General features: G+C 34.3%; 1 protein-coding gene across 3 annotated transcripts in view; it reads left to right on the top strand.

Moving 5' to 3' along the window:
* PPARG (peroxisome proliferator activated receptor gamma) overlaps positions 1 to 16,512 on the top strand; it is a 55,297-nt gene extending 38,785 nt beyond the window's left edge. For 2 of the 3 annotated variants that reach the window (XM_085235738.1, XM_085235737.1), the window contains 3 exons: positions 2,196 to 2,395; positions 6,111 to 6,561; positions 13,609 to 16,512. In XM_085235738.1, coding sequence (XP_085091864.1) covers positions 2,196 to 2,395; positions 6,111 to 6,561; positions 13,609 to 13,856 — 899 coding nt within the window. In that variant the 3' untranslated portion in view covers positions 13,857 to 16,512. Of the gene's footprint in view, positions 1 to 2,195; positions 2,396 to 6,110; positions 6,562 to 8,761; positions 8,820 to 13,608 lie in introns of all 3 variants that reach the window. The other variant, XM_031555530.2, reaches the window with a different exon arrangement.
* Positions 16,513 to 17,737: the final 1,225 nt, after the last annotated feature.

Genomic DNA, 17,737 nt, shown 5'->3' on the forward strand with positions numbered 1-17,737 from the left:
AAGATGTTTGTTACCAGTCCTTATTCTTCAAAAGAATACAAGTATACATCTTCTTTATTCTCTAATAACAAAACAGCATCTAGTTTGAACCTAGCACCAGCACCTAGCTCCTGCTAGAATTATGAAGTCTTTCAGAGGATGTTTCTTTTTTTTAGAGTTGTTAAGTGTTTCTAATTATGTATTAAGAAGTCCTGAGGTCATACTCCACATATTTCAGGGAGTGATGAGCATTTTACAGACACAAGCAACTTTTGTCTCTTTTTTTTTCTATTAGCAATCCTTTATATGAGGCTAATATTTGCCTTGCTTCACTTTCCAAATTAAAAGTTCACTGTAATAGTCCAACAATTCTTGCTAGACTTCACTGAAAACATTAGTTTGCAGATTCTTCTTAAAAAGACAACTACGAGGAGTTGAATCTATTGCCAGTAAACCAATCAGAAGCATCAAAGCATTGAGGCTTTTCTATTGATGAAGCTATTGCAAAATACACATTTGAGAAGTGGTCTAATCTGAATCATACAATTATCTAAGTGGAAAATCGCTCGAAAGATTATCAGTGGCTTTTGGAGCCGTTATAGCATGTCATTTAAGCTAATAGAAGTTCATTGTTTTTCTGTAAATGGTTTACTGTTAGCATTGAGGTGGACTGGCAGTGATGTCTCACTGAAAACTATTGTTAGCAGCTGATTAAGAGTACTCAGTATTCCTTAGTGGAGAGGAAAAAAGTACAATTGTAGATATGATCTAAAACAAATATCAGTTGGCGATCATTCAAAATTTTTCTCATAAAAAGCTGTAAGCAACAGATATTTACAGGAAAAGAATAAATCACTGTTAATTTGTTCTTACTGAACTAAGTTTTGTTTCAGACTGATTTTCATTCTTATAAGTAAGCAATAAGAATACCCAAAAAAAGTGAAACATACAGTTTGCATCACTCAAAGACCAAGTTTACTGGAAGAGAAAGTAGAGTAGTAGAAAAACAAACAGAAAAAAAATTACTGATATAAAAGAACTGATCCGTAAATACAGTAAATGCTATGTTTTAAATATCATTATTTATTCTTGAAAAAGGTATTCTTTTTTTCATCAACACACTGCAAGCATCCTGCAAGCAGGAAAGTAGCTGACAATTTCCAAAATAAACATCCCTAGTGTAATTGTGTGTATGACCTTAGGAACAATTTGTTCTTATCTAGGGAAGGCATTAACCACTGAAAAAAATATTAATAATATTTCTCTTTCCTCCTGCAGCTAAAAATGCAAACCTTTATTTCTTCCTTCTGTTTTGTTGTTGTTGTTGTTTTGATGCTCTGTTTCTGTTTTTTGTTGGTTTTTTGTTTTTTTTCTTTTTTACTGTAAAATAAGTCCTGTGTACTGAAATACCATATGATAAATCGGTCTTGATCTTGATGGTTCATTTGAACTATTTTCTAAGCCCATCTCTGCAAGTATAAACTGTGACTTGGCTATTAAGTACATAGAGGTAAAACTGAGAGGTTTACAGCCACCCCTGCAGATATGTAGAGTAATTGAGATCATAGACTAGGTGGAACCCTTTGCTGTTCTTACAATATAACAATCACATACAGTTGTGATGAAGAACTCAAGCTTTTCGTAGTTTTTATTCCCTGTACTTATTTTTTTCTCATTCTTTAACTATTTTGGTAATATTTTAAATCACTTGATATATTAAGGTCTGTTGAACTATTTAGGAATTCATTCCTGCAAGGCATGTGAGTGTTTTGTTTCTAAACGAAGAAACTGAGATCCATGTGGTGATTTGCCCCATACAATCCAAAGCTGAACAGTGGTTCCTACCCTAAGTAAACTGAATTTTAATATCTTAAAGATTCCTTATATTTGATTTAGGTTGTAGGTAGAATCAGTGGTTTTCACTAATTCAGACTGTCCAATGAACTGACAATAGTTCTTACGTTTCAGAACAGGATATTGTAATAGAAGTATTTGGACACATATGTTATTTTCTTTTTGAAATTGGTTTGTTTACCTATCCATGAAGCACTTTAGTATTTGCCTATATTATTGGAGAGAAACGTCTTCCTCTTTTTTGTCTACGTACTGTTTTAAGAAAAAAATCAAGTAACTTATAATAAAAGGTGACAGAAAAATAAAAATATCCATTTGTGGGTGCAACTGTAGCTATGGTAATTACTTGTCATCTTCTTCAGCCATCAGGTTTGGGCGGATGCCACAAGCGGAGAAGGAGAAGCTCTTGGCAGAGATTTCCAGCGACATCGACCAGTTAAATCCTGAATCTGCTGATTTGCGAGCGCTTGCCAAGCATTTGTATGACTCATACATAAAGTCCTTCCCTCTGACCAAAGCCAAGGCAAGGGCGATCTTGACAGGAAAGACGACAGACAAATCAGTTAGTTCCCTCTGTTTTCTTTTTTTTTTTTTTTTCCTTTTGAGTAAATGATTTACCACATTGACAACACATCTTTAAAAAGAAAAAAAAGAAAAAAAAAAAAAACTTTGCTGTTGGCAGTTGCATGTTTCAAGCTGTGTCTGAAACACAGGAAATGTTTTTAGATAGGATAAGTAAACATAATTTGAAAAAACTCCAAGTCCACCTAATAAAATACTTGAAACCGGTACAAGAATTTGAAGGTCATCTTAACCTTTTTGTATTCTCTGATCCATTCTTCCCGTTTTTCTTCTCCTTTACCAGAGGTTATCTTCCACACTATCTGTTTTAAGTGGCTATCTAACTGTCAGCAATTGGTTGCTATACTATTCAAGCATCCATATTGTAGCATGTTATCATAGAATATTATCACTGCTGGCAATATTCTTTCTCATAAGTGTTAAATGATTCACAATGCGAATAGCATCACAGGCTTTAACTATGATGTTTATTCTTATGATGCTCTGATGACTTCCTGCATTTAACTAGATGATCACGGGTCAGTATTCTATGCTGGTAGAAGTTGAATTTTAGGAGAGTGCACAAGAAAATCATTGACGTAGAGGTAATCTATGGGTTCCTTTGGAAACTTCACTGTCAGTACATAACAGCCTTCTTTGTCAGTGGGAAGAAGGATGAGTAAGATCTGAAGATTGTGGTAGATTTTTTTTATTTTTTTCAATTTATCACTATTCTGGTAACTAAAGATGAAAATAACATTTCCCAAACTAATAACTCTTAGTTTGATGTATTTTCTAAAGTGATTAGCAGAGATTTTATTGCCAGGGTTTCAACAGACTCTATTTAATTTTCTTCATAAATTTCAAAGGTAGGAAAAAGTATTTCATTTTGTCCTTCTAAGGACTTCTGAAATCATAATTTGAATGTAGTCTCTAGTTTGGTTGCAGCCCAAAAAAAAAAAAATCTACTTTAGCTGTGGCAGACGCTTTCAGTTTGAGTAACTGATCCTTATGGAGTGTATGAAGTTTGAATTATCCCTCTGCTAAGTGGGTATCATGGCAAAAAGAAAAGCCAGCATAATGATTGAGCAGAAAGCATGGAGATATCCCCCAGAAGATTCTTTTTATCTATTTTTAAAATATAATAGGAGAAATTATATTGGATGGAAGTTGCAGGGAAATTTTTTTAATCAGAAGCAGTATCTCTGTACGAAGAGATTCTGTTTCTTACTGTAGTTGATTCTTTAAATTTGGAAACAAAGAAAATAATCTGATTGCTTTCTTCCTTATCCTACAGTTACCACCACATGTATTAACAGTAGATAAGAATATTTTCCAAATTTTTAGCGTAAAGTAGCCAGTAACAATCAATTCATAATATTGGCATTCAAATTGTTGGATTTCAGGGTTAATGCTAACCTATGCTAGGTTAATGTTAAGTGAGATTTCTTGTATCTGTCTTAAAATTAGACTGCTTCAGTTGAAAATGATCAGATATGCTATGTCAATGTGTTGTACTTAAAATTGCAGAGTAAGTAATTCATCCTCTTTGGGACATACAGTGCTTGCTCATTTGACAAAAGTTTATAATCATAAGGTACATTTCAATCTGTATTTACCTTTTTAGCAATTTTGAACTCTTGATTTCCATCTTCTTATGTCAGTAGGATGGTAGTATGAAGCAGTCATTCTGAATTTCATGTACTTGCTCAGAATAGATTAATTTTCCTTGTACTTAATACTGCCACTTACGATTTTCTAGAAAGAATAGGAAGGAATGACCTACCAGTATTAATATACACATTTTTAAGACTTCCCTCTGTCTTATTATTCCACTGTTTCACATATACATATGTATGCATGTATATATACACTTGTATACAGAATATTCTGCCTGCAACTTGAAAAATACCTTATTCTGCTGGCTTTTCTCAATGCTGTGTGTTTATTTTTTCAGATTCACACCAAAATCTTAGTACAAGTGGGGAAAAAAAACTCACTGTATTTGACTGAAGCTCATGGTCTGGAACTATGGTTGCTTGTTGTTACTGTGAAAGTGACCAGTTTCATTGGTCATGTAAGAAGCAGAAAATTAAGTTAACCAGTTTGGAAAGTGAAATCTTGTTGCGTGAATACTATTTCAGTTCACGCATAGACTCTTTGTTTTCCAAGCAGCTGTATCAGTTAAAAGACAAAACTGTGACATCTATCACTCTCCCTCTCTTCCTAGAGAAAATGTGTTGTAGTTCTGTGTTCAAATGACTGACCACTTTCACAGTCTCCATCTGCAGAACTGTGGGAGTAATAAACTCTAGCTGCTGGTGGGTAGTAGTAAGCATCTTTGAGCAGTAGCATGTACGGCCAGCACACTGAAAAGAGAGTAGCTACTTGCAGTTACAAAAATTCCATAACAATTTAGCCCTGAATAGACTTAAAAACTGATCTAAAGAATTTGAAATAGAATTAATTAATGGAAACTCTTAGAGTTCTGAGAGGATACTGCTGACTGTGTATAGAATGGCATGGGTTATTTTTTAAATGTCTTCTGCAGCTTGAAGTGAATATAAAAAAGAATGAGTGCCCACGTGAATAAGGCATTAAAATCAGTGATGATGAAGGATCTTAAATTAAAAAACAAGTCTCTAGTCCATTTCTGTAATTCCTTGTATTTTAATTAATCAAGCATGTTAACAAAGCTGTTAATATCAGATGTTTGATCAGTGCAGAATTGAACCATTTAGTCATTTGTCCTCTAAAAAAAGATTCTTCAGGTAAATTCAGGAAATCCTCTATTAACCACCTATTTAAAATCAGAGGATACCTCTATATTCTGAAATATCCAGAATCTTGGATCTTCCAGATCCTAACAAAAGTTTTCTTGGCATTACTTTTTCTAATCTGTTTTCAAAATTGATTTATTCCAAATGAATTTATTTCCCAGTCAGACTCATTCTTGTGTACTGAATTGTTCTGTTGCAGTTTGTATCATTTTATTTGTGTTTCTTCCCCCACTGACAATTATTTTTAAGCTTAGATGCATCCTAACCTTGTGATTTTTAAAGTAGTTAACAGCAAAAAGTTAGGTTTATCAGATAATTAATGCAATTAATTCTGTATTACTTCAAGTTTTATCCTTCTATAACCATAAAAGAACGTAACAGCATATGAAGTATTTAAAATGGAAACATAGTGTCTCTCCATAAAAATAAACTATACCATCAGAAGTGCAGACATTTTGCTGAACACTTAGTAGTTACATTTGGTATAAATCAGTAAAATTCAGGTAAGAGGAGTAACATTTTCATTTTGTGTGAATGGGTATTTAAAGCTTTGAATTATAATGTTACAGAACTTCTGTAAAATGGGAGAAAAAAAAGAGAGGGCAAAAAATCATGAATATTGTAAATATTCTTACCTCCTACTCGTCCAGTTAAGAAAAGTGTCACCCAAAGTCCTATTTTTTACATGTTGATTCACATGAGAAATCCCTAAGAATTACTTATCCTTTCTGTATGTCATTTTAACATTATGAGGATGTTTGCTTCAATAGGATTATAAAGATTTAACCCAAAAGTGACTACCTTTGATGCACTACCCAAGCATTTCTAAGTCTTTTCTGATGTGTTATTCCTCAATATATGTTACTCCAATTTCTCAAGAGCCAAATGTTCATAGAAAAGACATGAAAGTAACCTGTATTCTCCTTTCATTTTTAGCCATTTGTAATTTATGACATGAACTCTTTAAGAATGGGAGAAGATCAGATCAAGTGTAAGCATGCATCACCACTGCAGGAACAGAACAAAGAAGTAGCAATTCGCATTTTCCAGCGATGTCAGTTTCGCTCTGTGGAAGCAGTGCAGGAGATTACAGAGTTTGCAAAGAACATTCCAGGTTTTGTGAATCTTGACCTGAATGATCAGGTAACTCTCCTGAAATATGGTGTCCACGAGATCATATATACTCTCCTGGCTTCTCTGATGAATAAAGATGGAGTTCTTATATCTGATGGACAAGGATTCATGACACGGGAGTTTCTGAAGAGCCTGAGAAAACCTTTTTGTGACTTTATGGAGCCCAAGTTTGAGTTTGCTGTGAAGTTCAATGCACTGGAATTAGATGACAGTGACCTGGCAATATTTATAGCTGTCATTATACTAAGTGGAGGTAAGAGCTATCTTTTATTTATGATATTATGTAATAGAACTGACACTTTTAATTCCTGTCCAAACAGGAAAGTGCTCAGCAGTAAGAGATGGGAGTTTATTTGCAGGTAGTTTTTGAGTAACTTTCAGCTTTCTTGGTATTATTTGCCACTTTTTCAGTTTCATGCAGAAACTGAAAATGTAAACGACCTGATATTAGTGATGGAACTGGAAACATCTGTTGAATCAGTAGGTCATGTAATTATATAAATCACGGCCATCTTTTGGAAAAAAAAAAAAAAAAAAAGGACGAGTGGAATTTCACTGGCAAAACCTCTGACAATTCAAATTCTGCATGAGGATTTTTTAAACCTGCAGTTAAGTGTGGCTTACTAATTGAACACAAATAACTTTGACTCCATAAAATTTTCAAAATATATGTGGCATTTGGCTTACAGGATGGGTTTACATTGGTTTGGTGTTTTTAATTCACACTAGGTTTTGTCCACCAGTAGGTATATTAGGGAAGTGTTCCACAAATGCCTGAGAAAAACAGGCATTTGTGTGTCTGCTCTCTTCATTTTTCTGAAGCTGCTCTGTTAGAGTTTGTGTTATACTTTGAGCAAACATGAATCTGAGAGCCCAGGTGCTACATTCATTCTAACAATTATAAAGACACTGGATTTTCAGCTTGTATTGGAGGCAGTCTACTGAAGATTTTAAATATTACATTTTCCAAATTAACAACCCAAATGTAGTTCGCTTCGAATCCTTTCTACCAATAATTCCTTATATCAGATATACATTTCAGATCAGATTGCGGTTCTTTTGCTTTGGCCAGTACTATCAACTTAGTGATGTTGCACAAAGAAAATACAGCCAACTGATGTGTGTATATTTTGGCTTAGGTCGCTGGTGCAGATATCAGTAGGAGGAATGTGCTGAATGTTCTGAATTCAGATCCTCCACAGAGCAATGCAGAGTATTATTGAATTATGTTTAAGCAATCAAACACAACAACCACATGCCATTGTTCTAAAATCAAACATTTTGTTGATAGTGCATTGCTTGCTTTGCATAGCTCCTTATACATTTAAATTCACATAAAATCTCTTTTGCTGTTTTGTTTCATTCAATAAAAATGTGGTATCTTAATATAGTTTATTAGACAACTAAAGCCATGTCAAATAAGTACAGTTCCCAGAAGATGTTTTCTTGAGCAAACCTTTGAACACAGTGATCCCTGATGACTCTGAATTAATTCAGTATAGAAAAATACGTTACTAGTATATTTTTGGTTGAATTTGATGGGGGAGAAATTACACTAGCCTATTAGGGCACAACACAAAGCATGTCAGTATTATGCATTTTCTAATATAGTGAAATTTAACAGATGAAAAACAGACCTCTCAAAATGCACTCCTGACTGAAAAAAGGGAACTTGCAATCTGTGAAACTAGGTCTGCTATACTTCAGTGATGTTTGGTTTGCATTAGAGGAAACAGGTATGATGTAACTAATAATACGCTTTAGATCTCAGGAGAACAATGATCCACAGAAAAACAATAATTGAGTGCTCTGAACCAGATTTCTCAACAAGTCTTTGTTATTTTAAGACTAATTTGAAAACAGAGATCCATAAAGAACTACCTGAATGTTACTATTTAGCTCTTCATTCCAGTCCCTAAATGTGAATTTGTTCTTTTTAGAAAAATACATTAATTTTATAAAAGATTTCTCACTATCTTTGTTCAGAACTTTTCTTTTTGAAAAAGGATTATAGTTATTTATGCAAACTGAGATTCTATTTTGAAAATGATTAAGATTTGCCAACAGTTAGAGAATGGCTTTATCGTGTAGTTTAGAATTAGATATTGAACTGTATGTATTCTGTGATATACAACAGGAAACCTATTTCTCAGATGTCTTAGATGCTCTTGATTCTGTAAGAATTTCTGTAAGAACTTTTTGATTATCAACCAGAACCATTTCATTGAGAATAGTATCTCAAAACCAGTACTTAGTAACTCAAAGACTTCAGTAGCTCCAGGAGTACTGTAATGTTTCAGTTACTTCACAAAATCCAGTGTATAGGTATCGTTTAAAGATATCCTAAGAAATTTTTGAGACGAAAACTGATCTTAGCTGAATCCTCTCAGTGAATTTGTTGTAGCAAACTAATGCTAGTGCTGCTGTCTACCTGAGTGCTATCTCCTATGCAGCTCTAAAGAGAAGAGGGAAGAGAAAGATCATTCCAGCTGGAAAATCACACATAAAAAGGTTTGCCACAAATCTTATAAAACCGTTCAACCTTTTGATATCAAAATAGTTGACTTTGCATTATATGTGACAGTAACAAGAAACTGACAAATTAGCTGTAATAGCAACAAAATGAAAGTACTCCCACAGTCATTTTATTGTTTCTGAGGTGCTCAGTGCAGCCACACTTTGTCTCAGTGATTCCAGATGTTACTGTGAGCTCATTATTATAAAGCTGAAAATTGTTCTTAATGTCTGCATATTTTGCTTTAAAATATTGCTGTACATGGCAAACAAATTCTAGTATTCTGAATTTAATACAGAGATACTCTGAAATGTAAGATATTACCTTGTTCTTATGAAGGAAATACTTTATGTCACTAACAGCAATTCTAAAATTTCATTACGATGTTCTTTTACTTACAGTAACTCTGAAAAATATATTTAGGTAAAGAGTAAAGTCTCTTCTTTTCAAGGCAACATTCTTCTTCCCCACTGCATAACTCTGCCAGTGAGGCTTTCCTCAGTGAGTACTGAGTGCCTTGGTGAATATGTTAAAGCATCTTTAAAAATACTGTGTGTTAGAGAGCTCAAAATGAATTATAGCATAATAAGAAGATTTAAGAAGTTGAATATCTGTTAATATCTGTTTGGTAACAGTCTAAGCCTTCTTGGATTTTATCCATGTTTATAAACAGAGAAAATTGATTCAAAGCACTTCTGTCAAATAAAGAAAAAGCTCAAAAGGCAATTTCATAGCATGTTTATGTATTATGGATGGGCCTAAAATCCTGTAAATTATTCTACGCAGTGTTTAGGATATAGTGGTGGTGGAGAGCTGTGGTAGGGCACACCTGTAAAGAAGCAGACAGTTAGTCAACTCACAGGCTAATATTTGTATTCAGAAAGGTTGCTATGTTCACTTTTGTTGGTCTCTGAGCATTTTTCTTTACATACTTGAGCTGTGAATAACAGCTGCTTCTTTAACCACTGTATTCAATAATTTTCCTACAAGCTGAGGTAAAAAATAAAAAAATTGAAGATTTTTCACAGAATAGTACCAAGAAATAGCCTATATTTGACTCCTACCCAGATCCTGCTTAGCACACCTGTTAGAATAAAAAAACTGCTTCCTAATCAAACCAAAAACTGCAGATAATCACTGTGGGCTTTGAACCAAAATACAGTCTCAGAAGAAAAACTCGATCTGCTGAATCATATGTGCCTCAGCAAAAGCAGTACTACAGTTATTCAGTCAAATATCTTTGCCTGCTTTATCATATTAAGTTTGAGAATGTATATTTATGTGCAAAATACACTTTGTCAAAGATAGTAAGATATGAAGGTATGGACAAAAGCATGCAGATTGAATTTTCCTATGTGAGGAGTAGAAAAGTTGCTGTTAATGTTAGGAACATGAAAGAAGCATATATAAGAAAATAAAATCTTTTTCCCTGAGATAGTATAGGGCATAAGTTTACACAGAATCACACTGCTGAAACAAAACTAAGGGATTATCAGTCTTCCCCAGCCACTATGAACATTTTTCTTAGTTTTGAACAGTTTCCTGCAGAATTTTCAAATGAGGTATCAAGATGACAATGAATTAAACCCTAACAAAAACGGGATAAAGAAAAGGAATAAGAAATGAGGCGTGGTACTCTGAATGGATTAAAGATAGGTAGCAAGTATCAGACAGTGAAAATACTCTAACTTTAATAAACAATCTTCTTTATCAGATAGGCTTAAAAGTAGTTTCCAGTTTGCTATCCTCTCTCACTTTAATCATTTCAAGTCCTCGTCCTTTGGCATTCTTTAACTTAATTTCATTTTATCATAAGAATGTCCTGCTACAACTCATTTGTCTTTGTCTTCCACATCCCTCATCGATTCACATTGCAGTCTTCTCTGTGAGCTTTCATACAGCATATTAGATTCTGTCTTGGCCTCTCCAAAGGCCTCCACCACCCTGTCTCATCTAGTTTCTTCCCATTTCTGTTTCTGTCTACTCCAATCTAATTGTTTTTCAGGGTTCACTGTTAATCATTTCCTTTGTATTTTTTTCCACAAGCCACATTTACCTGTAGTTTCTTACATTTGTGTTCTCTCTCCTGCACAAAATACATTTTTCTTAATGTAAGCCAGTGATTCTAGAACATATACAAGTAAAAGCATCTGAACAACTTGAAGTATTTGATAACATCTTGAAATAAGGCCTTTTGCCTCTTAGTTCCTTTTTTTTTTTTTTCATATTTATATATGTATCTTGGAACAGAAACAGCATTTTCCTCTGTAAGAAATTTGTACTGAGAAAGTATGGCAAACTGTCAACACCCAAAAATAATGTCCATATCCTGAAGTTCTCATTCATGAAAAAAATCTCACTTGTCTTCAATGGAAATTTTCCTTCCTACTTAATTGACCTATTTAAAAATAACTTCTTATGATCTCCTAAGCTTTTGTCGTAGTCATTTTTTCTGACTATGGTTCAATTTAGTCATTACAAAACCATTTGTCTGTTTCTTGGGGTTTTTTGTTTTTTTTTTCAAAAGAACTTAAGGAAGTTAGGTGCTTAAATCTCACTGAACTCCAGTTTACGAGGGACACATTTTTAAGTTCCAGTCTCAGCACTGATCTCCTGTGTTCCCCTCCTGGAATCTGAAATTTGCACTAGGGAGCATGGTGTTTGAAGTGAATTTCACTTCTGAAATACTGTCTAAAAATTCCCACTACAAAAGAAGCAGGGGGCAAAAAGATTAATCTCAGAGGAAATTGAGGTCACAGTCTTTGTGCTTCTTGATTTTTGTATCACTGAACACTGAGTCATACTCAGCCAGTTCAGAGTTGATCTGCAAGATATACGTAAAATGTAAAGTTATTGCAACACAAAGCTAAAATTGTCAAACAGCTTTGAACTATTCCAATCTTGGAATTTTCTGAAAGATCCGAAGAAAGCAACTAGTTTTTTTTTGCAGCAATCTTAAAAATAAATATCTGTAATTTATTAAAAAAATCTCTTAAGTATTTTTTAAAAATGCCTTATTAATTTCATTTATCGGTATTGTCAGAAAAGAACTGTTTGTCTGGAGATCGTTTCCTGCTTGCTGATATTTCCAACAAAAATGCTTTTATGATTCTGTCGTTCTGTGTTTACTTACAAATTTTCTGAACCATATTTTAAGGTGTTACCAGTTGAATGGTACAAATAAGTGATCTCTGGAAGACAAAAACAGCTTATTAGCATGAAGTTCCAAAGGGGAAGATTCCAGTCACTTAAAACAGAAGGCTATTGCATCATAAAACCACAGTCAAATAAATATCAAACTTGCTATTATTCCTACTTCTGAAATACTATTCCCAAACCTCGCTTTTTTGAGAGTTAGCTGTGTGTTCCTAATCAGTGCAGTATTCATGTCTTGTGTATATTCGTTTCCATGCCAGCTCTGCCTTTTTGTTTAGACTGCATTTTTTTTCTCATTTAAGTAAGATCCCAAATTATTTACAAAGATGTTTTTCCCCAGCCTTTTAACAACTGCAGTTAGACAGTAGAATTGGATGCACATAAAGGTTACTAAGATCATATTTTGAAAATCTCAAATATCAATATCTCAAGATCAAACTCTTGCCCATTCTGAAAGGGAAATATTTCCTTTGGAAAAGTAACTCAAGGCTAGCTATAGCCATTACTTGTTATTGATCAATCCAAAATTAATTCCATGGCTACACAGAAAATGTTATTGAAATTATTGACTTTTTTTTTTTCACAGAGTATTCTGATAATTATGATGCTTACCCAGTAGATGTGAGGATTATCATGTGTGAGGATTTAATTATGTTAAGCAACTTAATTTGCTTTCATGGCTGTAGAATCAAATGCTTTATTACTCCAAATTAGGGGAAAACAAAAAGAAAAAGGATTATGTCAAATAATGGCAACCTCTTAAAGATGGTTGGAGGGAGGCAGATAGAAATAAGAGAACAACTGTCATTATGCAAGGCAATAATGATGACCAATGAGGAAAGATTTACTTCTTTTTAAATAACAAGATATACGAAAGATAATCCTGGAGTCTTGCAGCCATTGCAGCACATGTAGCAGTGCATGTAACATCCATACCAGGTTCCTCCTTATGAAGGATAAGTGTCTGTTGGCTGGAGCCCAGAAAAGGTATTTTCTCTGCAAGCCACATCTATCAGTTCTTACTACTATAAGCATATGTGGCTAAGCAGATGCTAAAAGCTATAATGAGATTTCTTAACAGCAACTGGAACTCAGATGTGGAGAAGAACTGAGCCTGAATTTTTTAGATCTCTCAGATTAGTGTGACTGCATCAGTCCAGTTCTGTACTCTGTCATGGAAAATGTCTCTCTCAGAAGCTGAATTTATTTCTTTCTTCATTTGAAAGTTTAGCATGCATCTTTACAGGAAATATTTTTAATGGTAGTAACTGCATGCAAATTCACCTGAGTATATGTTGATTTTCCTAAGGTGGATTACTTGGTACAGGCTTTTTATCTTCCAATTCATGGTTTGTTTCCAAGATTACTGTGAAAAATGCATTGCAGTGCTGTATAAGCCTTATACAGCACTTATCTTATATGCTTGAGCTGTTTCTAAGACTAATTCTAAAACTTCTTGTAGCAGATTCTAGTAAAATCTTAAAATAAGTACATTAAGAGTTTGTCAAACAGTTGTCAGTAAATGCCATACGTAAATACTTAATATAGACTAAGAAATTACTACATTAGATTGTTGTTTCCATTTTCTTCATAAAAATAATCCCCCCCCATCCTCCTTTTTTTTCCTAGATCGTCCAGGTTTGTTAAATGTGAAGCCCATTGAAGATATACAAGATAATCTATTGCAAGCTTTGGAGCTCCAGCTAAAGCTGAATCATCCAGAGTCATCACAACTGTTTGCAAAATTGCTTCAGAAAATGACGGACCTCAGGCAAATTGTAACGGAACACGTGCAGCTGTTGCAAATAATAAAGAAAACGGAAACAGATATGAGTCTTCATCCACTCCTACAAGAAATCTATAAAGACTTATATTAATGGCGATAGTAGTTCTTATCCTCTGACATAATGTATGTTCTTCAGATTGCACTATTTCTTTGAGAGAAAACTTTGCATACTTAAGAAATTACTGTGAAACAGCATTTAAAGAAGAGAGAGCTTAGTATAGTAGATCTATTTTATGCATATTGTTTATAAAGACACATTTACAATTTACTTTTAATATTAAAAATATCTATATCATGAAATTGTTGGCAGTATTTTCAGAATTAATTTTTTTAACTATCTTATTTCTTAAAATTGCTTGACAAGTATGATTGATGCTTGCTTCACTGAGGTTGGTTAAGCATGCAGTTAAATTTTCAACTTAAAAATAAAAATCTTGCTCCTTAAACATTTCTAGGGAAACATTTTAAGTATTATGTCTGATTCTGCGCTCCCAAGGCAGCGGCAAAGTAACAATGAAGTTGAATTGTGGATTAGCGTAACTTCACATAAGAATTCAGAAGGTAAAATTAGACATGTCAGGTCTAGTAGTTGTTCCTACCATAATGTATTTTTACACTGATAGAGTTCTGTAACGAGGACTTTGTATAAGTATGAATTAGGCCCATCATTTATGGACAAACTCAAAAACTTGACTCCATTTCAAGCATTAGTTGAGGAATATGCATTGTTCATCACTCTTAGGAAGCAGCTTTATCAGTTGCTCTGCTCATACAGTTTCAAGACAAGTGGTGAAGCAGTCTGTGTGGAGATGCAGTGCAGCTGCCTCTCTGCCATGATCTGCAATGAACATTCCACACCAGGTAGTGCTAATGCAGCTTTCAGCTACTCTGGGAAGTCTGTTGTTGGGATCAGTTCACATAATACCAAAGTTATCTGATGAACTCACATTGAAAAATATACTCAGTCAGACTGCTGTGGAAAACTGGAATGGGATGACTCCTCTTAAATAAAAGCAAGATTTGAATTCATTCTTGAAAACACAAACCTGTAATGGAAACCCTAGTATATGAGTTTAACTTGAGGTATCATTATTTATCACTGGGGATGAGAATGCTTTTGAGAGGTTCAGTGCTTTAAGATTGCTAATTTTATTTTATGCATTGCCCCATAGTGTCAAACAGGATTTCCACAGGGAGCGAAGCATAGGAGAATGCATAAAATTTTTAAAAGGTAAATTTAGTTACACAATCTTTTTCTAGTATTCTCAGTACAACTGTGAGACTACCTTAGATTCACGTATATTCGCATGTATTGTGGCCACATTTACTGTTTGTGAATGTGTTTGAGAAACTAAAGCAAGTATGATCCACAATGATGCACTCAAGAATGGAATTTTGGAAAGAAAAAAAAGCCACTAATTGTAACACATATCTTTGAAGCAAGGAGTGGTCCTTAATTGAATACCCTTAGTTTCCACACAGTGACCAAATTTTCTTTATTTGGCAAAAAGTGTGCCTTAAACTTTGATATTTCTAGCAGTGATATGTAAGCGGACCAAAAAGGAGCAGAATTTGGAATAGGTGAGAAGGTTCAATTTTCAGTGAGTCTAAATTGGCCTTCCTACCAACATGGCCCTTGGAAATCTTAGTTGGTACAAAAAGAGGCTGTCAGAATTAAATATTAAAATAAATCCTTATGCTTATGCCTTACATACCTGAAAATATTTCCTACTACTTATTTCAGAGAACGTCTGGGCCTATGGTGAGTAGTAAGCATTATGCCTACAAGGAAGTGATTGGAGAATTGGATCATTCAGCCTCAAGGTTTAAAATCCACAGATGAGATTTCAGTGAGATGAAGTCAGTGTGAGGCTAAACAGCTTTGATCTTCATTAAGTTTCAGGTAACTTAGAAAAATTGCCCTAAAACAGATGGTGTGTTGTGTGTTAATGCTCAAATTGCATTTTTTCCTGCACTTTACATTTAGGCACATTGCGCAAACTGAGCATTAGATTCTGACAGGGATTACATGCACACTAATTTGTGGCTGTTACCATTCAAAAGAAGTTGTTCTCTCATGAACTCATTTTCCGCAGGACACTGGCCACTTGAAGTTTTGCCATCTACCGCTATTGGAAAATTTTAATTGCAAAGTTCATCCCCTCCTCTAGGAGGACATACCAAAGACTAACTGTTACCAAGGTAGATCACAGTTTCAACACCAAATTCCTAATAGTAATGTACTGTAAAAAATATTAAGCTGAGACTGCATTTCCCATACAATCCTAGAATCACTAGAAATGAGATACCAGAATTAGTTTTAAATAAAAAGGAATGCTGGGACATATTTTTACATAAGTATTATTATTTGAAAAGGACAGTGGAAAAGATGCATTGAAAATGAAATTAAATTAATTACTTTGTTACAGTAAGAATTTCTCTGTAACTAAGAAGCACAGTAACTCAGAGAATATCATTCTACTTCATTGCAAGGGGTAATATTTTTGTGAGTAACAGTTTAGCAGTTGCACTTCTTCAGGATTTCAGTCTAACGTGGACATACACAATGCATATATTTTGAGAGTGGTAATGTAATAGTAGTCAAAATGCTGTAAGGATAAAAGAGAATACAGATTTGCAGGAACAGGTGTTATCCTTTATTATTATGGGGGGACTGAGTGCCCAAAAAGCCTATACTTTTAATTCAACTGTATAAGCTGCTTTAATAAAATACATCATTCTCCCTACATCCTGGCTTCTCTTACATTTTGATAATTATTTATCGTGTTTTCCTAAAGCCATGGAAAATATTAATTTTTATGTGAATTACTAATCACAGAAATGTTCTAATTCTAAACGGTTACATCATGGTTAGGAAGTTTTGCCTAAAATACTTTTCTACAAGAATAGGTCTTAAGGGAAAAATGTTCATTTAATGGACAATTGCTGTGTACTAATTTAGAACAAATGACTGTTATGAGGATATGAAAACATTTTCTCAAAAAACAGTGTTTTCTCTTGTGAATTATGTTCAGAATTTTGATCTAATTGTAAATACTTCTTGTTTCTATGGGATTTTATTTATTAAAAAAAAAACAAAAAAACAAAAAAAAAACAAAAAAAAAACAAAAAAACTTGCTAATGGGAGTTTAAAAGTAGGTTGTAATATTTTCAGATTCTGGAGTTTTGGTTGGTATGGGCCATGCCATAAATTAACAATTTGGTTTTTGATCTTCAGTGCTACTATTAACATTTAGCAACTCAAAAATAGAAACAGTCAGCTGGTATATGCCTTACTTTGAGTAACTTCACTTTGCTTATGTTTTACTGTTCTTCCTCAGTCATCTATTCAGAATATTGTAACATCTTAGAGATGATGTGCTGGGTGAGATACTGGTACATTTCCACAGGTTTTAACCTTCTGAACTGTTGTTCTGCCTTGCATTTTACACTGCTCTGCTACTGCAGTAGAGAAAAAGCTCAAGGCAAATCATGTGCAGGGAAAGTCATTGAGTATACCTGCATGAATCCAGCAACTATCTTCCTGTGTCCCTCACTATGCCAAACATCAACTAGTCAATGAAGTGTTTCTTGCAGAAGCTAGAAGTTCTTTATCTAATAGGAAATAGCAGCTTCTTCATACAGTGTTCACTGGTGACCTTATTAAAGCCAACGCAGTTGAGACCATTTTAATCACTGCTTCCATAACAGTGGAACAGTTTTATGTCCTTATACTATGGTGCCCAAACCTGAGCACTGTGCTTGAGGTGAGGCTGTGCCAGCACAGAGCCACAAGTGGGCCAGTCCCTTCCATTGCCTGGCTGGCAGTGCTGGGCCTCATGCACTCCAGGGCACTGTGCTGACTAGATTCAACTTGCCGTCAATCAGAACCCCCCAGATCCCTTTCCGTGGGGCTACTCTCCAGCCTCTCATCCCACAGTCTGTACATAGCCAGGGTTGCCCGATGCCAGG

This window comes from Meleagris gallopavo, chromosome 14, assembly GCF_905368555.1.
Source record: "Meleagris gallopavo chromosome 14, MGAL_WU_HG_1.1, whole genome shotgun sequence".
NCBI classification, from domain to species: Eukaryota; Metazoa; Chordata; class Aves; order Galliformes; family Phasianidae; genus Meleagris; species Meleagris gallopavo.